Source organism: Neltuma alba, unplaced genomic scaffold (assembly GCF_004799145.2).
Source record: "Neltuma alba isolate B1F8T4 unplaced genomic scaffold, ASM479914v2 tig00001218_pilon, whole genome shotgun sequence".
Classification (NCBI taxonomy): Eukaryota; Viridiplantae; Streptophyta; class Magnoliopsida; order Fabales; family Fabaceae; genus Neltuma; species Neltuma alba.
Genome location: NW_021632382.1, coordinates 26,094 through 51,808, shown reverse-complemented (window position 1 = coordinate 51,808; position 25,715 = coordinate 26,094). Strand labels below are relative to the sequence as shown.

At 31.0% G+C, this 25,715-nt stretch overlaps 2 protein-coding genes across 2 annotated transcripts; both read right to left on the bottom strand.

The window, feature by feature from the left end:
• Positions 1 to 1,590: 1,590 nt before the first annotated feature.
• Positions 1,591 to 2,588, bottom strand: LOC114754170 (RING-H2 finger protein ATL78-like). The gene has a single exon (XM_028942939.1). It carries the CDS (start codon positions 2,465 to 2,467, stop codon positions 1,787 to 1,789), a length of 681 nt encoding a protein of 226 aa, XP_028798772.1. The 5' UTR covers positions 2,468 to 2,588; the 3' UTR covers positions 1,591 to 1,786.
• A 7,390-nt stretch (positions 2,589 to 9,978) lies between these two features.
• On the bottom strand, positions 9,979 to 10,803 carry LOC114754140 (RING-H2 finger protein ATL78-like). Its single transcript, XM_028942903.1, has one exon. It carries the CDS (start codon positions 10,801 to 10,803, stop codon positions 10,138 to 10,140), a length of 666 nt encoding a protein of 221 aa, XP_028798736.1. The 3' UTR covers positions 9,979 to 10,137.
• Positions 10,804 to 25,715: the final 14,912 nt, after the last annotated feature.

Sequence of the window (25,715 nt, the reverse complement as noted above, 5' to 3'; positions counted from 1 at the left end):
GTGAATGATGAAAGGAGAGTGATGGGGAATTTGAGAGGTAGTTCGATAAGGATATGATGTGACATGGGACTCAGCCTAGTGAGTAGTGAGTAGGTTGCTGTCTGTGTCTCTATGTGCTCCCATGTTTGCCAAATTCACTGGAACCACAACTCCACACTGTGGCATTTATGAGGACGACATAATTCCCGTAGATGTGTAAATTGATGACAAAGTGGAGGGCGGAATCTTACACAGTGATCCCATTATTCTTCTAAATGGACGCCGAATATATAAATGGCGTCCATATTCATCAGCCTTACACTTGAGAATTAATAAAGCTACTTTTTTTATGAATCATTTTGTGACTTGTTTAAGCCACTAATTAACTTCATTATTATTAGACATGCTCTCTTGTCTTAATTTAACCCACCTAGTGCAACTGCAAAATGCCATCTCATTCTTCAAAAATTAAATTAATCATTTCCCCATCATCAATTATTACTATCTTTGTCTTATGTTTTGTTTTTACATAACTAAGAATATCCTCAATTCATTTTAAGTTTAAAACTAATTTTTATCATGTCAGAAATATCAAGATTAAATTTTTTTTAATAAATACGCTTCTCGAGATTTGAATCGTGAAAGTATTTATCAACCAACATTTTGTTGGTTTTGTTTGTTGATTTTATCTTTACATTTATTCACCTGCTTTCAATCTTCCTTTCTCTCTCTTCAATTATGTTGTTCTCTCACCAGCCAGAAATTTAGTTTAAGGGCAAACTGAATTTTCACTTCGAAAATATCTATCCATAAATTATACATATGGGCACTTAATCAAAGAAAATTATGAATTAATGTGGCTGACAATCTTTTAAAAATAATAGTAAAATGTTGTCTCCATTTTGAACAGTGAACATGTGTAACCAACTGTTAGTGAGGATCGAGAAAATTATTTCTTTTATGAGCCAATTCCGATGGTTAAAAAAAAAAAATTAAGCTTACATTGATGTTGAAAAATCATATATTGCATATTGAGAAATAACAAGAGAAATAAATGTTGCTATATTTTATTTTTTCCCCATTTCATCATCTTATACATTTTAGGGACCAATTACAGTGAATCTTTTGCACCGCTTAAAACACTACAAATTTTATTCATAATATGATATAAGCAATTCTATGAAAAGTTGAAAACAAATATCACACTTCGCATTTTTCAATATTGGCAGGTGATAGATGATCTGCTTAATGTAAATCAGTGTCCCACGCAGAGCTAGTACCATATATATACATTATGCCATAACCACAGGAATAATTAATTAATTCATTAATAATAATAATTAATAATGCGTCCAGCTTAAGCAATTAATCATATTCGAAGCAGAGCCTGTGCGATATATACTTTGTGCTAATTTTTGTACCAAGTGTTTCAACAATTTCCTCTTTTGGTTCCAACGTTTTGGATTTAATTAATACCCCTTTTCATAGTGTCTTTCACTCTCAGCTTCCATTTATTCTTCATTCTTCATTCATCAACCCCCACCCCCACCTCCATTATTAAGCACCGCACTTTCATGCTTATGAACACAATCAATCTGTGCTTCATCATTCTGAAATAAATAGCTTTTCCCAATATATATTATTGAAAAAAGAATGCAAAAACTACTACAATTCAGAATAGCTATATTACACTTAGTATAACAGTAATAACTCCTCAGGATCTCTCTCAACTCTATATATACACTTATGAGAAAGTGAAAATTAAACTGAAAATGATCGTAGTTAAGCTTAATTCCTACGTTTGTTTCTAGGCATCGTTATTACGTACCATGCCCTCTGGTTCTAAAGGTGCGATCCTCACAATAGTTTCAGCAGAAGCAGCAGAAGATGGCTGGGACGTCGTCGTTTCTGACCCTATGATCTTGTGACAGGTCTGAATAAGGCAGTGCCTGCACTTAGGGCAAGACGAATGCGAGCTGAGCCACTTGTCAATACAACGAACATGGAAGCCATGGTTGCACTTTGGAAGAATTCGAAGGCGATCGCCATTGTTGAACTCAGAGAGACAGATCGCACACTCTGGGTCCAAACCTGGGAGCTTCAACTCAGAAGAGTAGGTCACTGTAGGGAAAGTTTTGAGAGCCTTCTTCTTCACTCCGGTGCTGGCTAATCTAGCCGGAGGGTTCGTCGTGTTCAAGTCGTTGTTATTGAGAACGACGACGTTGGAACACCTTAAGGCACATCTGATGATGGAGTTTAAACCCAGTGAGCAGATGAGAGCACACAAGAGGACAGACAGTACCATGATAACATTTGCATCGAAGTTACCATCTCCGAGGAAGGAGGATTCTGCCGAGTTGTTGGAAGATGAGGGGTTGGTTGATGAGTTGAGGTGGGAGTGAAGGAACAGTAACCTTCTAGAGTACTGGAATTGATGATCGCCAAGAAGGTCATGGAAGAGTAGCTGAGAATTTGCAGAAGCAGACATGTTTGTCTTTGCTTGTTGATGAAGAAGAAGATGAAGAAGAAGAAGAATTGAGTAGTGTTAGAGGGGTTAAGATGGGTTGAAGGGGATTATATATGAAGGGGGATGATTAGAATATCCCTAGGAGAAGGGGGGGTTAATTAATAACGTTGGTGTCTTGGTAGATTGAGATTGAGATTTGATTTAGCAGAAAATGGATGCTCCACTTAGTGGGGTTTAATGTTTTTGCCTGAGTATATAATTGAATTATGATAGGAAAGTGGATCCCTCTGCTCCACTTTAAGCGCAGTAGGATGTGCCACGTGTCTGATATGTTTCGGCAGAATCATAAATCCTCTCCCATGCTGATCCTGCGGGCTAGCTAGCTACCACCCCACTAGCTAACCTTAGCTTCACCTGAGAGGAAACTAATGGATCCTCAGAGAATTGGCTCATCATTGGTTTGGAATGGCCTGAAAATAAGGTTTCAAAGTCCAGTTCAAGGTTTGGTCATTGGAATTTATACAGTAACAATTGACAAATGTTTTTTTTTGTTTATTATTATTATTATTATTATTATTATTATTATTATTATTATTATTACCAGTGTTTGTGTGTGTGTTTGTTTTTAGATCAAGAAAACAAAAAGATACCTTTGCACAAACAACTGGACGACCTTTTAGAATGAAATATATTTTTTTTCATTTAACAGCAATTTTTAATCAGTACGGTTTTTTCCCCCCCCAATTCACGTTTGGTCTTTTGGATTCAAAAGAGAAAGTAATCTAAATGGGATTGTCCGTACTCACCTTTAATGAGGACAGAAACAATAACATATTTTGTGTATTTGTTTATTAATTATCCAAAATCAGATACTATTTGTTTAAAGATCTGAGCATGATCCGAGCCAATTAAGGGCAATTTTTATTTAATTTTTAATTTTCACGAAATTGACATTGATATTTTCTTTTGGCTTTGCTTTAAATTTAACGTGGGAGCCACTGCCCTTTTATTTTTATTTTTTTTCCAATCAGGCCAAACCAAAGAACATGGAAGCCACCAAAGAGGTATAATCATGGCTATGGGAACTGATCCAGATGCTTAAGAATGTGTTATGTATTTAATCCTCTAATCCTGTTTATAGGGTAAAGAGAGAAAATATTTTTTGGTCATATTTATAGGGCATTAAGAGAAATTTTTTGTATGGGTATATAATTTTATTCTTTATTTATTATTGTGTTGACTTTATTTATATGAGGTATAATGTATATTAAATAAGGATAAAGTTAGAAAATTGTTAAATTTTAAATAAGAGTACATGAAGTTTAAGGGCTTTCCTGGTCTGTATAAAACATGTTGGAAGTCACTAATAAATAGAACTAAAGGAGTACAACGTAAATCAAAAATTAATTTTTCATATTTTTAAATTTAATTTTAACCCAAAAATTATTAAAAACCATTGAAATATTTTATTTAAACGTCCCCCTCCCCACAACACCATAGGCACCAAAATCAAATCCCTCCGAACTTGACCATATCTTATAATTAAACGATATTTATCATTCTTCTTTTTTGACATTCTACGTGGATGGATGTTAATTATCAACCTTAAAATCTTTGTTTACATAAATCAGATTTGAATCTGAAAGATTAGACGTTTAAGCACGATTGAGATCAATATGGAGTTATCTGCAAGCTCCAGCTGGAAAGTTTCATTAACCCTAGCAACTAGTTTTTCTCAATTAACAAAACAAGACAAAGTTAGCTTGCTAGCTTATTTATTAGTACTAATCTTATCTCACAATAATAAAACAACTTTTTAATTCTACGAATCTTTCATAGTATACTTAAAATGAAACATGTCATGTTAGCCGCCAATAATCAGATAAAATATAATAGAAGAAGAGATTCAAAATGCTCAAAAGCCTGCAAGTAGTTAGATCGCAATATCCCGTGAGGATGATACTAAATTTATTAATTACTACATCAATTTGGCAGAATGGTTTGGTCTGATATTCTGATGTGCAATTTTAGTTTCTGATTTGTCAAATTAATCTTAGATTAATACAAAACAAAGGGAAGTACTTTGTGTATGTTGTGTATTATTATAAATTATTTGTACGGAGGGAAATACGCGGAGACAAGTGGGAGAAGCCTGCTCTTTTTAAAAAAATTAAAAATTAAAAATATTAAAGTTCAATAATATTAATAAATAATATAATGATTAGTATTAAGAGCTGCCAAAAAGATCAAGGATAAGTTTGCCTTAAATTTAAAAGTTGTGCTTTTTTTTGGCTTTGCTTTAGCCTTTAGGATGTCCTACATATCTGGGCTGGATCTCACTATTGCTTGTTGTTTCTCCGGGCCCACACGGCCCACACGTAAGGACCCCACTGTCCAGAAAAAGTTTAAAAATGTGTTAGAATGAATTGTGTTCTAAAATTCGTACAGGAAAAGTACCAAAACTCATTTTAAGAGAAGCATCGTAAAATTATTTTTAAAAATCTATTTCAAACACTTTCTAAATAAATTTTTAGGAAGTATTTTCATTTGAGAATAATTTTTGACAAAAAATTTGATGATAAGAAATTCAAAACATCTTTATATAATACCATTCAAAATAGTTAAAAAAAATTCTGAATAGAGGTTTAACCTTATTTATTACTACATGAACAAAAAATTAAGAGTAATATTTGTAAGAAAATAGTTTAAAAATAAAAAGAAATTGGGTAATTAAACGTGGTTGAAATTCAATGAGAACTTGGTGGGGAGACATGAAATGTACGGGCTGAATTTGGACCCCTAGTGATGTTGTGATGCCTCATCTCACGTGCCAAACAATATAATACTACATCTTATTTTTAATATAAAAACTAGTTTAACTTTTAATTTAGTCTTAAATATAAGATCTCAATTCATTTTATCTATCATATTTATCTATTTTTTTAAAGTAGTCCTTATAATAGCTGTGCATATTAAAAATTCCATCAAATAGTAGTTTCAGCTAATACACATAATTAGCAATGGTATTCTAAAGAAAACAATACATATTTATTATAAATAACTAACTTCACCAACTTTCTTAATTTATTCAAATTAGTCAACTAATTTTTATGTTAAGGATGAGAGGTAATATAATCGTTGATTTTTCTCCCTATTTGGACACGCATTCGTATTCCTAATATGATTATGCAGGCACGGCCCTATTAAATATTTCCTTCCCTGTATATATATATATCCTGTTAATAATGTGTATATATACTCTTGATATACTCATTTTCTGAGGGTATGAATATATATTACTTCTAAAGAGGCCACCAGATTTTGTAGGGTCTTGTCTAGGTCAGATCATAAGCATCAAAAGCAGCTCCGAATAAAAATTGCTTGCATTATTGTATATGTCGTGTTATGTTTGCTATAGGAAAAAAGTCATTTTTGTAAAGCGGAAAAATTAAATTTGTGTGGTTGGCATATTGATAATTAATACTCCTCCGGTCCTTAATATAGGACCCAATTGTTGAGTTGATTTTGATCCTAAATATAAGACCCATTTATCATATTTATCAATTTTCTCTAAATTACCCCTATGGATACTCTATCAACCATAATCAAGTAGAAGATAGAGGGGAGTATTAAGAAAGATGATTATGGTATTTTAGGAAAAACATGTCACAATTTTTATAATTAACTAACTTACCTAACTTTCTTAATCTAATCAAATTAGTTAAATGGGTCCTATATTAAGGACCGGAGGAGTATTAGTTTCAATCCTTAATATAAAAGCTAGTTGACTAATTTGAGTAGATTAATAAAGTTTTTTAAGTTTGTTATTTGTAATAAATAAGTGTTATCTTCTTTAAAATACACTTACAAATTATGTGTATTAGTTAGAACTATATTTGACATGTGCAACTAATATAAGGATTACTTTAAAAAAAAATATGAGAGATAAAGTAAATTGAGGTCTTATATTTAGAATCAAATTAAATGTTAAACTAGCGCTTATATTAAGAACATGAGATAGTATGATATATGTTGAAAAAAATAATATGATATATTTTTCTAACTATAATTAAAAGAATAAGTTTTTAGGAAAGCCCATTTCTCATGCTTATTCTCATATTTCAAGGTCAAAAAAAATTCTTATTCCTCTCTTTATACTAAACATAGCATTAGTATTAATCATATATAGTAGTTATAACCCATGATTATTATATTTATGAATAATTTGACTCGTTACACATTTATATATGTGTATGAACTTTTGTGATGACTTGCTGCTTTATATATACACACTTATATTTATAACTTTTATTACATATATATAAGTCTAACGAAATAAAGCAAAACAATTAATTTTCCTTAGTCATGGCATATTGACATCGATTAGATTTTACCTTACTAATTAAGCAAAACTTAAGCTCCAATTATCTAATTAGTATTATATATAAATATGTGTGTGTGTGTGTGTGCACCTTGTTCCCAAGATTCTATGTTTCTCTTAATTTTAACTGGGGGAGTGACTATAATAAAAGCACTTGATGAGTGGGAAAGTGAAGGGAGGTTGATTGCGGCGTGTTGCTTGTAACCCAAGTGGGTGATTATATTCTTATTGATTTAGATTTCTCAAAATTGCATCTCAGGCCCTAACCTTTAATACTATCTCTGATCATTAATATAAGAGTTAGTTTGATATTCAATTTGGTTCTAAATATAAGACTTCAATCCATTTTGCCTCTTATATTTTTTTTTCAAAGTGGTTCTTGTATTAGTTACACATGTTAAAAGTTTCATCAAATGTAGTTCTACCTAATGCACATGATTAGTAAGTGTATTTTAGGAAAGACAACACCTATTTATTACAAATAACAAACTTAACTATTTTTTTTAATCTATTCAAATTATTCAACTATCTTTTATATTAAGAACTGGGAAGTAGTATATAGTTTCTTAATCTAAGGTCAACTTGTGTCATTAATATTATAATACACTATTATCTATAGGTACACCTGAGTTTGGTTTTTATTCATTTACAACGTTACATACGGTGGTTGACACAGTTTTGTTTTTGAGCAGCCAATCAATACGTTGATTTTGCACGACTTGTGTGTGTGTAAGCTTGGATGTAGTATGACTGTGTAGACACACAAATGCGCCAATCAATTGCATTTTAGTATAAAATACTACCTCCACTTCTAAATATAAAAGCCAATTGGAGATTTAATTTGGTCATAAATGTAAGTCTTAATTTATTTTGTCTTTTGTATTTATTTATTTTCAAAGTCATCCTCATGATAATTACAATATGTTAATAAAGGATTTTTATTTTAATGTACATGATTAATAATGATATTTTAGAAAATATAATATATATTTATTACAAAGGGTTAATTAATCTGCAAGTCCTTATAGTTTCAACCAATTTTGAATTAGGTCCTTATAGTTTTTTTTCTTTTTATCAGGTCCTTATACTTTCATCTATTTTTAATTAGGTCCTCGCATTTATTTTTCTTTTTATTAAGTCCTTATAATTTCACTAAAATTTTAATCAGGTCCATCTAGTTTTAATTTTTATTTATTAATTAAATAAATTAATCCTGAAATATAAAATATTAATAATTATATAATAAAAGATAAGTAATATAATTAATTGATTCAGGAAAATTTTTTAAAACAATTAATCTTTTTGCTAAAAAATAAAATTATTATAATAATTCATTATTTTTAGAATATTATTGTTTATAAACTAATATTACATAATGTATACTATTTTATGTTCATAGAATAGTACTATTATAATTTATAAAATAAAGAATAAAAAATTCAGGGACTTACTTAAAAATAAGGTAATCTTATAAGGACTTGATAAAAAGAAAAATAAATACAAGGACCTAATTAAAAACAAATGAAAGTATAAGGACCTGATAAAAAGAAAAAAAATTATAGGGACCTGATTCAAAATTGGTTGAAACTATAAGGACTTGCAGATTAATTATCCCTATTACAAATAACTCACATAATTTTTTTAATATTTATAAATTAATTATCTACCTTTTATATTAATCATCTACGGCCAGTGTATAATTAAAAAAAGAAGGAACCAGAGGGGTTTTCTTATCTTGGTCGAACATGGTATATATAATTAATTAATCAATCTGTTTTTTTCCCATCCTTTTGAGGATTGAATAATAATCGCTTTTTGGGGTTGGAGTTGGATCCATTGGTTGATTCAAATGGCACTTTGTTAGGTATTAGCTTGTAATGTTGCCCACTTTTAAGGGCATGCCGGTTTTGTACAACTTGGAATTGGTTGATATTAAGAGGTACCATATGGATGATCCTTTTGCACTTTTTGATCCATAACATAAGTTTCTTTTTAAAAAAAAAAAAACCAAAGTTAGCTTGACAAAAAGTATAAGTTTAGTTTGATCTTATCTCCAATATTTAATATTTTATTCTATTTGACCCTTCTGTACAACTAAATTTGACAAGTAATTAATTAATTATAACTAATGCAGTAGTGATTCTAGACAAATGTATATCTGAAAAAGTTTTACAAATTTTTTATATATTTAATAATATAACTTCCTTTTAATTATTATTTTTACCCTACATTTGGTAGTTAAATCAGACTTATATTATGGATCAGAAAAGTAGTTTTTATTGTCAAGTTAAATGCTGTGCCATTTCATAATATGTACCCTCCACATATATAGTCCCTGTACCATTCTCATACTTATCATTTCTAATTTAAAAAAGTTAGCTATATCATTAAAATTGTTCAGAAATTCATTTGCAGTCAATCTTTACCCAAAAAAATATCGTAGACTTGAAAAATAAACATTATTCTTTCTATTCTCTCATTAGAAATTGACAAGGAAGGCTCTCTTGAAATAGAACTATTAATGCTACACAAAAACTGTTATAAACAGAATTATATTTTGAACCATGAAACCTTTTTGCAATGCCACTTATCTTTTGTTTTCTTTTTTTGGGTTATGCATAAACATCTTCTCATTGAAAGTAATCCTATTCAATATACTATCGAATACTAAATATGAACATTTCTTCCCGCATGAATTCAAATCTTGGTAATGCATGTTCCAAATATTGGCACATGTAAAACTCCATCAATCCTAAGCAAGTTATATACATAACATAAATCAAATATGTTCTTAAATTTGATGGTTATTTGCAAATAATTGTCAATTTTTTCCTTTCCAACCAGAAGATTAACAAATTTATAGAATAATCTTATAAGATAAAATAACTGTCAAATTTTAGCATTTCCGTAGTCGTGGATATTGAAAGTAGAACCTTGTGCAATAACACACTATTGTAGTAATTTTGCACTATGTTTCAGACATTTCCCCCTTTCTAAAGTCACCATGTTTTTCTTTATTTAATAGCCCTTATATGGGAGTGTCTTTCATCGAGCAGGCACCACTTTCATGGTTGCGAATTAATCTGCGGACTTCTGAAAATAGCTTATATTATTGAAAAAGAATGCAAAACTAGTTCAATTGAAAAGTAGCCATATTAACCCTTAGGGTAAGTGGTAAAAATCAAAACAACTCGGGATCTCTGAAGTCTATATACACTTATGACTTGAAAGAGACAAAGTCACATAGAGGAAGATAAAGTGAGAAAATATTAAAGATGGTAGTTATAATAAGTTCGTCCCTATCTTTGCTTTAGTTACGCACCATACCCTCTGGTTCTAAAGGTGCGATCCTCACAATAGTTTCAGCAGGAGCAACAGAAGAAGGCTGGGTCGTCGTCGTCGTCGTCGTCTCCGACCCTACGATCTTGTGACAGGTCTGAATAAGGCAGTGTCTGCATTTAGGGCAAGACGAATGCGAGCTAAGCCACTTGTCAATACAACGAACATGGAAGCCATGGTTGCACTTTGGAAGAATTCGAAGGCGATCGCCATTGTTGAACTCAGAGAGACAGATCGCACACTCTGTGTCCAAACCTGGGAGCTTCAACTCAGAAGAGTAGGTCACTCTAGGGAAACTCTTGAGAGCCTTCTTCTTCAACCCAGTGTTGGCCAATCTAGCCGGAGGGTTCGTTGTCGTGTTCGAGACATTGTTGTTATTGAGTACGCTGTTGCTGAAATAACACTTTAAGATACATCTGATGATGGAGTTTAAACACAGCGAGCAGATGAGAGTAAAGACGAGGACAGACAGCACCATGATGATATTTACATTAAAGTCAACCTCTCCTAGGAAGTAAGACGATGATTGTGTCGAGTTGTTGTTGTGAGAAGAAGATGGGTTGGATGAGTTGAGGTGGGAGTTTAGGAAGAGTAACCTTCTAGAGTACTGGAATTGAGAATTTGCAGAAGCAGACATGTTTGTGTTTGCTTGTTGATGATGAAGAAGAAGAACTGAGTTAGAGGTCAAGATGGGGTCAAGGGATTATATATAGGAATGACAGAGAGAGAGAGTGTGTGTGTGTGTTGATTAGAATATTGGAAGGAGGGCTTGGTGTGATGGAGATTAAGATTTGATTGAGGAGAAAATGGATGCTCCACTTAGTGGGGTTTGGTTTAATGTTTTTTCTGAAAAAAGTAATAATAATACATAGGATTATCTTTGGAAAGTGGCCGGGTCCCTGAGCTCTCTTCCACTTTAGGATGTGTGGTACGCATCGGATAGGTTCTCGAGAATCAGAAATCCTCCCAGATTGATGTTGCTTGATCCTACGATGCCATTAGGTAGCTTCACCCGAGAAAGGGATATATCATCCAGTGTCTGTTCATTCAGGTGCTCAGCGCATTGTTCTCGTAACAAAGAGTCAAAGATGCCTTTGGAAGATTATATTGTAGATTATTTGATCCTATTCCTAGCTAGCCAATTATTTATAATGAAATTTTTTTTTGTCAATTTAAACAGCAATCTTATTGGTTCAATTTTTTATTTAATATAATGTCTGGTCTTTTGGATTCAAAAGAGGAAGTGATCCAAGTGGGCTCGTCCGTAGTTAAGGATTTATTAAGTTATGTGGTGATAAAAAATTATTTCATATGATGAAAGCATGACATTATAGATTAACTAAAAATCATGTATTTTTTTTAGCAATTATTGGAGTAGCAGATGCTACTGTCTCAAATTGAATTAAGCACTATTGTCGCAAATATAATTGAAAGTAGCTTTTTAAATATTTTTTTCTTTCACAAAATTCAAACCCTATTAATTTTGAGGAATTTAGTCTTTCCATATATCCTGCCATTATTGATTGTTTCTCTAATCTTGGCTTTTGTTTCACTTAATTGTATTTGAGTTCTTCACATTTTAGCCCGCGGAACATATATAGTTTTGATCGAAGGCAACCGATTTAATTGCTTCATTCAAAATCTTTTTTGTTGTTGATAATTTTAATGGTTTTCTACATGAAACAATCAAACTTCCATGTATAATGACATGAGCAATTTAACATTATCTTCATTTGTATGTATGAATCAGATTTAAATCTGAAGGATTAGACTTTATGCACTCCAGATGGAGTGATTCGCAAGCCCCAGCTGGAAAGCTGATTAACCCATAGGTAGGTGGTTGGCAAGCTTATACGTATACATATATATATGTATATATAATTATAGTACAAATCTTGTCGCATATTTGAATTCTATGAATCTTTCTTGGTACATAAAAATGCAACATGTCATGTTAGACGCCAATATAATAAGATTAGATATAATATATATGCGCACAGATTCATCAAAATCTTCAAAAGCCTGCAACTAGTTAGATCGCAATCCTTTGGGATGATACTAATTTATTAATTAAACCGTCTACTTAGTCAATACTCTGATGTGCAATTTGAGTTTTTGATTATATTTGTGGCTACTTTAATCTCAGATTAATACAAAACAAGGCAAGTGTGCTTGAGGGTGTTATATAACTCGTTAACGATCTAACTTTTTTTTTTTTGGTGTAAATGAGGCATAAAGCCTAAAAGTATAGAAAAAATAGTAATGAAAACAAACATGTATATATAAATGATTTGTATTGAGGAAGATGCACGGAGACAAGTGGAAAAGCCTTCACTTTTTTTTTTTTTAAAATTAAGGAAAATGGAAAAAAGCTCAACATACTGGTAATAAAAATTTAATGATTTATTTTGTTTTATTAATTGTTGAAGAGATAAAAAGCTGTGCTTTTTAGCTTGAGGCTGTACTACATGGAACCACTAGCTGGATATATCCATATCTTTGCGGGCTGGATCTCACTATGTTTGATTTTTTATTCGGTCCCACAGGCCCCACATCATGGGACTTAAATGAGTTGAAAATAAATTATTAAGAGTGTGTTTGAATCAGTGGTGTCAAAACTGACTTTTGTTCTAATTGAATTTTATAAACTTAAATTAGAATAAAAGTCAGTTAGTGTAATATGATTTATATTTAGATTGATGTTATAAAAAGTAAGTTAAATAAGCTGAAACTTGTTTAGATAATTAATAGAAAAGTAAGTTTAAATGTAAAAATGACTAAAAAGGATATGAATTTTATTAAATAGTAGTGCTTTATATTATATGATATTAATACAATAATTTATTTAGCTTCTTTAACATCTTCAAATTAGTTTATTGGGATCTTATATTAAAGAGCAAAAGTAATATATCATATTTATACAATTTGAAAAATTAAAAAAAAAATAAATTGAAATAATTAAATTTTATTAGGTGATTTTTTCTTCTTAGAAAAAAAATCAAATTATTGAGTCAAAACAGGACCAATTTAAATACCCTTATCTTTTTTCTTATTCTTCTTGTTTTCTTCTTCCTCGTTGCCAACGGTAAAAGCTCAAATTTCCAGTTTTACCTGTAACTAACTTTTTTTCTAAAATCCCATTTGAGAAAAAGCTTATCTAAACAAGCACCATTGTAAAAATAAGCCTCTAAGGGGGTGTTTGGATAGCATGCGAAATACTTCTGAAAAGTACTTTTCTGCAAATCGAGATAAACCCCTTCAGATATTTACTTTGTATATCGTAAAATCACTTTTGAAACTATAGTTTGATTTTCATCTAAACACCCCCTAATACTGCTTGCACGTTGTCCCATGCACTTTTAGAGGTGGGAACGACATTCAGAACACACTGTAGACTGACATAAATTTCAGAGTTTGAGATATTTATGTTTCAATTTCAAATATAATTCTTAACTAGACAATATTTAGATCAAATTTCTTATATTCATTATATTAAGTTCTCAAATCACACATAGTTATATATTCTATTTTTGAGATATTAACATTTAATATCATTTAATTATAAAGCCACATGAAAAAAAAACACATTAATTGGAAAACTTGATATAATAGATATAAGTAACTTAAGTATTTTTCTGCTTCATTTGTGACTGAGATTTATATTTGAAATTACTTAAATTGATATTTATCATTTTGTTTTAGAAGAATTTTTTTAGAGAGCTAACTGTTATTTTCCTAATAAAAATTCATATTGTAAATCCTCACTGTTAAAGGCATAAAATTGAGTAAAAGGCAAATAAGCAATGGGCATTATGTTGACGCATATTTTCTTTTATTTATTTATTTATTTAATATCATTAAGTTTTGTGATTTGGTGACATGAAATTATAAATTTTTTTATATTATTTGCATTATGGGAACAGTTTTTATTTTGTAAATATATAAATTTTCACGTGTTGAATAATTCTGTTGGGTAATATCGACCCATCATAAATGTGTAGGGAGCTACCATAATACTAACCATTGTTGTCAAATTCACAAGTTGACACTCTAAGTTTAATATTTTTATATTTTAATCTTACAAAATCATGTCGACTTACTTTTAAATTCTTGCTACCTATAAATTTGATTGAATTTATGAGTTTACTTACCGATTTCACTGTTTTTACATTTTTAACTTACAAAATCGTGTGAAATTGCTTTTAAACTTTTGCTAAAATTTTGAATTATTTATGTTTAGTGAATTTATATATAAATTTTATAGAAATTTCTTTGTTGAATATAGTAAATTAGAAACGTTTATGAATTTAATATATTTAAATAAAATTATTTTTATTTTTATTTTTTAATTATTTAATTATATAATTTTAATATCAATTTATTAATAAAAGTAAACTCTTGTGAGTTTATTATTCGAGTTTACATTTCTATCACAAGTTTGTTTAAACTTGTGCATTTGACAACATAGTGACTAACAATGCAAAATAGATAAAATCTATTTATTTCTTGAAACACAATTAAGGATAATATTATAATATTGTTTTCAGTTATAAACATAAGATTCTAATTCCCCTTGTCTTAAATATTTATTCATTTTAAAGAGTTTTCATAATAGATAGTTCTAATATACATGATTAACAAAGATATTTTAGAGAAAACAACATTTATTAATTATAAATAACTAATTTAATTAGTTTTTTATATCCACAAATTAGTTATCTAACTTTTATACCACCTTATGTCTTTAATATAAGACTTAGTTGACTAATTTGAAGAGATTAGAAAAGTTACTAAACTTCTTAATTATAACATATCTTACATGATTTTTCTAAAACACTTATATGTATCATTAGATTATATATATATATATATATATATCAATTTATATGAGTGACAAATTAGTTTGAAGAATACTTTGTGTCAATTCTTTTGAGTAATATACTAATATACCTGATGAAAAAGCCTATGGATTTCTTATTAACATTCACTACAAAAAAACAGACTTTAGGCGACGACTTTCGGTGGCGACAAAAAAAGTCGCCGCTGAAAGTCCACTTTCGGCGGCGACACCAAAAAGTCGCCGCTGAAACTAAGACTTCCAGCGGCGACGAAAATGTCGCCGCGGAAAGTGGACCTTTAGCGGCGACTTTTTTTTGTCGCCGCCGAAAGTGGACTTTCAGCGGCGACTTTTTTTATCGCCGCTGAAAGTGGACCTTTAGCGGCGACTTTTTTTGTCGCCGCCGAAAGTGGACTTTCAGCGGCGACTTTTTTAGTCGCCGCCGAAAGTGGACTTTCAGCGGCGACTTTTTTAGTCGCCGCTGAAAGTTCGCTATTGAAACCAAGACTTTCAGCGACGACCTTTTTTGTCGCCGCCGAAAGTGGACTTTCAGCGGCGACTTTTTTAGTCGCCGCTGAAAGTTCGCCATTGAAACCAAGACTTTCAGCGGCGACAAAAGTGTCGCCGCCGAAAGTGGACCTTGAGCGGCGACTTTTTTTGTCGCCGCTGAAAGTATAATATAATAATATATATTTTATTTTACAATATTAATAAACAAATTCAATCTAGCTCAGCGGCAAGAAGGTTGGACACGAAAGGAGGCGGTCACAAGTTCGATCCTGGAAGAAGACACATTTAAGGTGGAAATATTTAGACGATGACGTGGCGATGAGGAGTGATGTGGCAATGACGTGGAGGTGGCTAGTGATGATGTGGCGGTCAGCGGTGATGACGTGGCCGCCGACGGCGATGACGTGGAGGTCGACGGTGCTGACGTGGCGGCCGGAGACGATGACGTGGCACCGGCGGTGATGACGTGGCATTAGTAAAGGCAATTCTTCTTAGGCATTACTTTCAGCGGCGACAAAAAAGTCGCTGCAGAAAACACTTTCGGCGGCGACATTTGTCGCCGCTGAAAAGTCTTTCAGCAGCGACAAGAGTGTCGCCGCCGAAAGTGTTTTCTGCGGCGACTTTTTTGTCGCCGCTGAAAGTCAATTTTTTTGTAGTGCTTGTTTCCAACGCAACTGGTTCATTCTAAAGTAACCCCTATTCGGATATCATTATCTCTGACCATTTGCCTCCTTTGTGTTTTTGATTCATTTCACTCTTCTATTTTATGAGTCGAAGCGAAAAAGAACCAAAAATAAAATAATGAAGTTGCTAACTCGTAATTCAATTAAAAGTACTTTATTAACTTTTTTAATCTTCCCAAGTCAATTAATTAGGTCTTATATTAAGCACAAGTGGTAGTATTAACCAATAGAGGTAATAACAAAAAACAAAAAGGGAATGGGGAAAAACGTGGTTGGAATCCAATGAGAATATTGGTTGGGCGACATGATGATATTGTGAGGCTAATGCTTTGTCAAATGCCAACCAATTCTTCCTTTTTCTCCCGATTTAGACACACATTTGTATGTCATATAATTATGTAGGGACCTCATTAATCAACTATTTCCGGCCCTATGCATCCCTCTTATCATCATTTATATCCTTTATATACACAGCTTTTTTAAGCATTATGTATATCTTTAAAAATTTCATTATATTCTCGCTATTGTTCTTTTTCAAAAGAAATAGCCATCTTAATTAAGTAATCGTAACATTACGTTATTAAATTAATGATAATATCCGTAATGCATTCGATCTAATCTTGTAACATGGTTGATTTCATTTGAAATAGGATTTAAGTAATAATGTTAATTTTGAAATGTCTCTCTTAGTAGTAGTAATGGTTAATTGTAAGTGTTATGAATAAATGATATTTTACAAGTCTAATCAACATTTTTCTTAGTACATTCAACATTGGCAACAAAACAAAGCTGATGATCCTTTAGGTGAAAGCATAACAAAGTAGTGAATATATCAAAATAGTCATTAATATTTAAAAACTTTTCAAGATTAATACAATTTTTTAAAATAAATTTCATCTAAAATTTTAAATTCTGGGATTCAAATAAAAAAAATCCAATATACTTTCCAAATTCTAAACTAGTTCAATATGAATATATATGATATGCATCAAAATATTCAATATGCAAGTAACTTTTTTACCGGATGAGATAATACTTTCATCAAAAATGTCTTTTTCTATAAATTATACGCTTATGATAAAATTTAGGCTTCATATTTATTTGAATATTTTTTAAAATAAGCAATAAAACCTTGATATTGTTCATTACTAGTAGTGAATAGTTTCCCCCATAAAAAAGAAGCAGTGAATAGTTTTGAACTTTATATATATTATTTGTTATAATGGAGCCAAACTCAGCTCTTATCTCATTAATATTATATTTTTTTCTGCGCAACTAGTTCCCATGGTGCCTTTTCTTTATTTGTCTTTTTTAAAATATCTTTGTTTCAGGGTGTTTCTTTTTCTTTTAAAACTGGGGAACTGAATATATTAAAAGCATTTTGGGTGGAAAAGTGAAAGGAGTTTGATTGGCTTGGTGGGTATGTGTGTGTAACCCTAGTGGGTGATTTGACGAGAGTGAGGCATATACATATACATATATTATATTATTGATTTGCATTTCTAGAACTTACATCTTATTAGCCTACCCTAAGCTCAACTTGTGTCTCATTCATATTATAATCCATTCTTATCCATATGCTTAGGTTTGGTTTATGATCATTCACAACTTCGTTCAGTGCTTACCACACTATATTGTTTAGATTAGAGCAGAGAAGCCAATATACGTTTATTTTGCAAAACTTGTTTGTGCATGGTGGAATATTGGTGGTGAGTATAGTTAGTTAGGTATTCTCACTTGCCCAATATAAGGTTCTGGTTCATCAGAATCAAAATTACATCTTATCTTGGTCGAAGATGGGATGCATAATTTGATATGTTTTTTTATGCTTTTGAGGATTGTGAATAATTAATGATCACTTTTTGTGGGGGATGGGGTTGTATTGATTCATTGGTTGATTTAAGGCTATTTTGTTAGGTGTTGCACAGCTTGTAATGGTGCCCACTTTTAGGAACATGCGAGCTTAATTGTACGGGCAAATTAGAATTTAGAAGAGGCCTTCCTCGTAAACATTTCATTACTTTGTCACTTAATACAATCCACAAACTCCCATCTGCTTCGTCATATACCATATGAACGCACAAATGAATCATATTAAATATCTGTAATAATTTTGATGTTCGTATCTTCAATAATGATTCATCTAAAGCTTAGGAATCTTTGTCAATGGCCTTGTGGCTTAACAGCATCAATTTCACTTGTAACTTCAGGCTATTAATTCTTGCTCCTCTAATTGAAGAGTGGAGGAATCTTCTGTTATCCCACTTCATTTAGTTCATTTTATCCCTTAGCCTTGCCATTTAAAAGAACTGTCTTTTTTTTCTTTTCCCCTTTTGCCTAGTAATGTAAAGGTGCAATTCATTAAACCCACAAAGAAAAAAGGAAAGAAATTAAGGTAGGAAGAATGATGAGACATTATTCTTGACAGCGTAATGCAAGAGGCATATGTAGGACTGGTAAAACAGGCTAATCCGCAGGTTGTGGGTTGGCCCGTGGTGGGCTACAGGCTCAAAAGGCTCATTTTCTGGCAGGTTGGCATTCTGCCAATCCTAACCAACTAACCCGCTAGAATTTATACATTTTTTCCTTCTTGCTTTTTTTTTTAATTTTTTTGTTTTACCTGTTTTTTTTAATGTTAGCAACTACATATAATAAAAAATGAAAACACTAGAAATAATATAAAATATTACAAACATTCAAATGAAAATTACAACACAGTAAAATGCAAATAGTATATGATTGTCTGATTTTCCAATATGATAATACACATGTTCACACATTTTTTCCAATTAAATCAATGAGCAACACTGAATAACCTTTCTTATCCAATTATTTTTAATGGTAACAAAATTTGAAGTGGAAGTCTGCCTTCTTTTTGCCTTCATTATTTTTTTTAAAAAAAAAAAAGGTAGGTTGGCCTGCAGGTTGGCCCCGAGTTCGGGTTATAGCGGTGCGGGTTATATTTTGTGAGATAGTAGCGGCCAACCCTAACTCCCCATTTTGGCAGGTTGGTGGATTGGATCTGCGGGTACAACCCATATTACCAGTTCTAGACATATGGAATATTTACCTATTTATGCCGTGAAGTTCGTTTCTGAATTCTTTTTTTTTTTTTTAAATTTGCTCACTATGTTTTAGAAGTTATATTGGCTTAATTAAGTCAGGTCAAACTATTAGAATATAGAACTCTGTAAAAGATAGCGTTTTCACCTTCGTCTCAATTGACTACAGCTAATCATGAGATAATTCTTCTCACAGGGATGAGTCACTTTTTGTTGCTGTGCTCAAATTATTTGTTTTCTTTGGGAAGGGGAGTGTTTCAATAATAGTAATGATGATTATTCATCTTTCATAATCATAGTCAATAAATTGATTAATGAAACTGTTAACTAATTTATACGTTTGACTATAATTTTTGTGTCGAAATTCGATAAATTAACTGACTTCCAATATCTTAAGCTTCCATGGAGAATACAAAAATGGACAAGCTTTTATTTCATGCCATCTTTGATGCCAGATGATGAATCGTGAAGCACCATATTCAACATAAAAATCATCAATGTATAATATATATATATATATATATATATGGGTGCGTGCGCCTACAAGTATGAAGTATAATATCTTTTATATATATATATATATATATATATATATCAGCTTAACTAATAGTGCGCACTTTTTCCTTTTTTAAATCACTTCTTTCCCTTTACTTTTGCCCTTTTCATTTCTTTCCCCTATAATTCTATATTTTATGTTTCCTCCGCTTTCCATTGCAGGGCGTCTTTTGAGAAGTATTTTTTATTCGTTTTATAATAATGTTTGATGCTTTTTAGGGAGTATTAATATAGGACATTGAGAATGATGGTTCAACTGTATATTATTCATCCCTTTTCAGGTTCAAATCCTAATATTTACACAATCAATCCTTACAAAATAGGATCTAGATTCTCACACTCCCCGTCAAATTAGACTATAGATGTCAATCATGTCCAACTTGCTAATAAAATAATTAAACTTGTCTTTTGTTAGTCCCTTTGTAAGTATATCAGCTGTCTGTTCTCTGGAGGGAATTCATCTCAGGTGAATTACGCATCTGTCAATCTTTTCTCTTATAAAATGTCTGTCTATTTTCACATGTTTTGTTCTGTCATGTTGGACTGGATTGTGGGAGATATTGATGGAAGCCATGTTATCTAAATATAGTTTGATGGGCAGATTTTCATTCTTCTTCAGTTCTTCCAGTACTCTCTTCAGCCATATGCCTTCACATATGCCAAGTGCCACTGCTCTAAACTCTGCTTCTTGCTACTGCGCTTTGTTTCTTGCTCCTCCAGGTAACAAGATTGCCCCAAACGAAAGTCCAATAGCCTGATGTCGAGTTGTTGTTGTGAGAAGAAGATGGGTTGGATGAGCTGAGGTGGGAGTTTAGGAAGAGTAACCTTCTAGAGTACTGGAATTGAGAATTTGCAGAAGCAGACATGTTTGCTTGCTTGGTGATGATGATGAAGAAGAACTGAGTTAGAGGTCAAGATGGGGTCAAGGGATTATATATAGGAATGACAGAGAGAGAGAGTGTGTGTGTGTTGATTAGAATATGGGAAGGAGGGGTTGGTGTGATGGAGATTAAGATTTGATTTAGGAGAAAACGGATGCTCCACTTTGGTGAATGTTTTTCTGAAAATATAATAATAATACTCCTCCGGTATTATAAGACCCAATTTGACTTTTTATTTGGTTCTAATTATAAGACCCAATCCATTTTGTCTCTTATATTTATGCATTTTTTTCCAAGATAATCCTTCTAATAATGATAGTTTTAGCCAATATACTTAATTAGCAAGGATATTTTAGGAATGACAACACTTATTTATTATAAATAACTAACTTAACTTACTTCCTTAATCTCCTCAAATAAATCAATTGGGTCTTATAATTAGGACCGGAGGAGTAATACATAGGATTATCTTAGGGAAGTGGGTCCCTGAGCTCTCTTCCACTCTCGGATGTGTGGTACGCGTCTGATAGGTTCTGGAGAATCAGAAATCCTCCCAGATTGATGTTGCTTGATCCTACGATGCCACTAGGTAGCTTCACCTGAGAAAGGGATATATCGTCCTGTGTCTGTTCATTCAGGTGCTTAGCGCATTGTTCTCATAACAAAGATGCTTTCTTCCATGCATAAGGAAGATTATATTGTAGATTACTTGATCCTACCTAACCAATTATTTATAATGAAATTTTTTTTGGGGTCAATTTAAACAGCAATCTTATTGGTACAATTTTTTATTTAATATAATGTCTGGTCTTTTTGATTCAAAAGCAGAAGTGAACTAAGGGGGCTTGTCCGCACTCACCTTTAAGAACAAGTTTTTTTGTTGTTGGGTGTATTAGGTTTTTTAGAGACTAAGGATTTATTAAATTAACCAACAGACATTGGGTTTAGTGGAAGTGACTGGTTAAATAAGATTATTTCTAATAAGAGAATATATATATATATATGTCTAGAAAAAAAGAGTTTATTAGATTTTGTGGTGATAAAAAATATTATTCCATATGAAAGCAAGACATTATAAACTAAGAAAAATTTGCGTATTTTAGCATTTATATGAGTAGCCAATACTATAGTCTCAAATTTAAGTATTATAAAATTTGGAGGAATTGAAAGTGGCCTTTTAAATCTTGTTGCTTTCACAAAATTCAGACCCTATTAATATATATATGAATCATCATATTCAAATCTGAATTAGATTCATTGGACGTTAAGCACTCCAGATTATAAATAAACCAGTAAATCAATACATGAAGTGATTCGCAAGCTCCAGCTGGAAATCTGATTAACCCATAGGTAGGTGGTTGGCAAGCTTATACATACGTATGCGCGCGCGCGCGCACGTGTGGTTATAGCACAGATCTGACCTCATACTTGAAATTTTGAATTCTGTGAATCTTTCTTAGTACATAAAAATGCAACATGTCATGTTAGACGCCAATAATCAGATTAAATACTTTTCTGGTCCTAGATATAAGACCCTTATACACACTAGTATAAAGTCTTATATTTAGAACCGGAGGAGTATAATATAAATGCAAATTCATCAAAATCTTCAAAATCATGCAACTAGTTAGATCGCAATCCTTAGGGATGACACTCATCTATTAATTAATACATCAATTTGGTTAAATGATGGGTTAGTCTAAGTCGTCTACTTGATTAATACTTTGATGTGCAATTTGAGCTTTTGATTATATTTGTGGCTTCTTTAATCTTAGATTAATACTCCTCCGGTCTTTAATATAGGACCCAATTCTTGAGTTGGTTTTGGTTCTAAATATAAAACCCATTTCTCATATTTATCAATTTTCTCTAAATTACCCCTATAGATACTCCCTCAACCATAATCAAATAGAAGGAGAGAGGGTATTAAAAAAGATTATTATGGTATTTTAGGAAAAATGTGTCACTTTTCTTATAATTAACTAACTTACCTAACTTCTTTAATCTAATCAAATTAGTTAAATGGGTCTTATATTAAGGACCGGAGGAGTACAAAACAAGGAAAGTGTGCTTGTGGGGTTTATCTAACTCATTAATGATGTACCTTTTTTTTTGTGTGTGTAAATGAGGCATAAAGCCTAAAAGTAGAGGGAAAAAATAGTCATGAAAGCAAACATTTATATATATAAATGACTTGTACAGAGGAAGATACACGGACACAAGTGGAAAAACCTTCACTTTTTTTTTTCAATTAATGAAAATGGAAGAAAGCTCACCATAATAATGAAAATTTAATGATTTATTTTGTTTTATTAATTGTCGAACAGATAAAAAGTTGTGCTTTTCGGCTTTAGGCTGTACTGCATGGAACCACTAGTTGGACATATCATATATCCATATCTTTGCGGGCTGGATCTCACTATGTTTGTTTTTTTTATCGGGTCCCACAGGGCCCACATGGGACTTGAAAATAAGTTATAAAGAGTCTATAAAAAAAATAAAACACATTGATTGGAAAACTTGATGTGATAAATATAAATAACTTAACCTAAGTATTTTTCTTCTTAATTTGTAACTGAGATTTATATTTGAAATTACTAAAATTAATATTTATGATTATTTTTCAGAAGAATTTTCTTTAGAGAGCTAACTGTTATTTTCCTAATAAAAATTCATATTGTAAATCCTCACTGTTAAAGGCATAAAATTAAGTAAAAGACGCATATGAAAAAAATAAGTAAAAGACAAATAAGCAACGTTCGTAAAATGTTGGCGCATATTATCCTTATTATTTTTTATTACTTAATATTATTAAGTTTTGTGATTTCGTGACATGAAAATATAAATTTTTTTTATATTATCTGTACTATGGAAATAGTTTTTATTTTGTAAATATATAAATTTTCGCGTGTTGAATAATTCTGTTGGGCGTAATATCCAACGATCATAAACGCGTACGGAGCCACCATATCCTAACAATGCAAAACAGATACAAATTTATTTATTACTTCAAACAGAATTAAGGGTAATATTGTAATATTATCTTTAATTATAAATATAAGACTCCAATTTATTTTGTTTCAAATATTTATTGATTTTAAAGAGTTTTCATAATGGATAGTTCCAATATATATATAATTAACAAGAATATGTTAGAGGAAAAAAACAACATCCATTAATTATAAATAACTAATTTTCTTAATATCCACAAATTAGTTATCCAACTCTTATATCATTTCTGGTCCTTAATATAAGATTTAACTAACTAAATTGGAGATATTAGGGGAGTTACTAAACTTCTTAATTATAACATATCTTACATCATCTTTTTAAAATACTTATGTATATCATTATATTATACATATCAATTTATAGGAGTGCCAAGTTAATTTGGAGAAAAACAATAAATATAAGTGTTAATTCTTTTGAGTAATATATCTGAAAATACCCGTTAATTGATTTCTTATTAGCATTGTTTCGAACACAACTGGTGCATTCCAAAATAATCCCTATTTGGATGTCTTTACCTTTGGCTATGAAACTCTTGTGTTTTTTATTTACTTAATAGATACGATTCAAAGCTAAAAGGAATGAAAAATAAAATAATAGAAGTTGCTAATTTGAAATCCAATTAAAGATAACTTATTAACTTCTTTAATCTTCTCAAATAAATTAACAAAGTCTCATATTAAACACAACTGTTAGTATTAACGAACGGAGGTAACAAGAAGAAACAAAAAGGGAATGGGAAAAACGTGGTTGGAATCCAATGAGAATATTGGTTGGAAGACATGATAATATTGTAAGGCTAAAGCTTTGTCACACGCCAACCAATTCTTCAATTTTTCTCCCGATTTAGACACACATTCGTATTTGTCATATAACTATGTAGGGGCCCCATTAATCAACTATTTCCTGCCCTATGCATCCCTATTATCATCATTTATATCCTTTATATACACAGCTTTTTTTGCTGGCAAATATATATATACACACGCGCACACACACACACACAGCTTTTTTACCATGATATATGTCTTTAAAAATGTTATTATAGTCTCGCCATTATTCTTTGTCAAAAGAAATAACCATCTTAATTAAGTAATCTTAACATTACATTATTAAAGGATAACATGCGTGATGCATTCGATCTAATCTTGTAACATAGTTGATTTAATTTGAAATAGGATTTGAGTAATAATGTTAATTTTGAAATGTCTCTCTTAGTGGTAGTAATGGTTAATTATAAGTGTTATGAATAAATAATATTTTACAAGTCTAATCAACATTTTTCTGAGTAAATTCAATATTGGAAACAAAACAAAACTGATCGATGATCCTTCAGGGGAAAACAGAACAAAATAGTGAATATATCAAAATAGTCATCAATATTTAAAAACTTTTCAAGATTAATACAATTTTTTAAATAAATTTCATCCGAATTTTTAAATTCTGGGATTCAAGTAAAAAATCCAAAATAGTTTCAAAATTCTAAACATAGTTTAATATGAATATATATATATATATATATGATATGCATAAAAATATCCAATATGCAAATAACTTTTTCACGGGATGTGTGATTTCATGAATTAATACTTTCATCAAAAATATCTTTTTTCTATAAATTATACGCTTATTATAAAATTTAGGCTTCATATTTATTTGAATAGTTTCTAAAATAAGCAATAAAACCTTGATATTGTTCATTATTAGTAGTGAATAGTTTTGAACTTGCTATATAAATATATAAATATATATATAACTTGTTATAATGGAGCCAAACTAAGCTCTTATCTCATTAATATTATATTTTTTGTGCGCAACTAGTTCCCATGATGCCTTTTTTTTATTTTTCTTTTTTAAAATATCTTTGCTTCAGGGTGTTTCTTTTTCTTTTAAAACCGGGGAACTGAATGTATTAAAAGCATTTTGGGTGGAAAAGTGAAAGGAGCTTGATTGGCTTCGTGGGTATGTGTGTGTAACCCTAGTGGATGATTTGACAAGAGTAAGGCGTATAA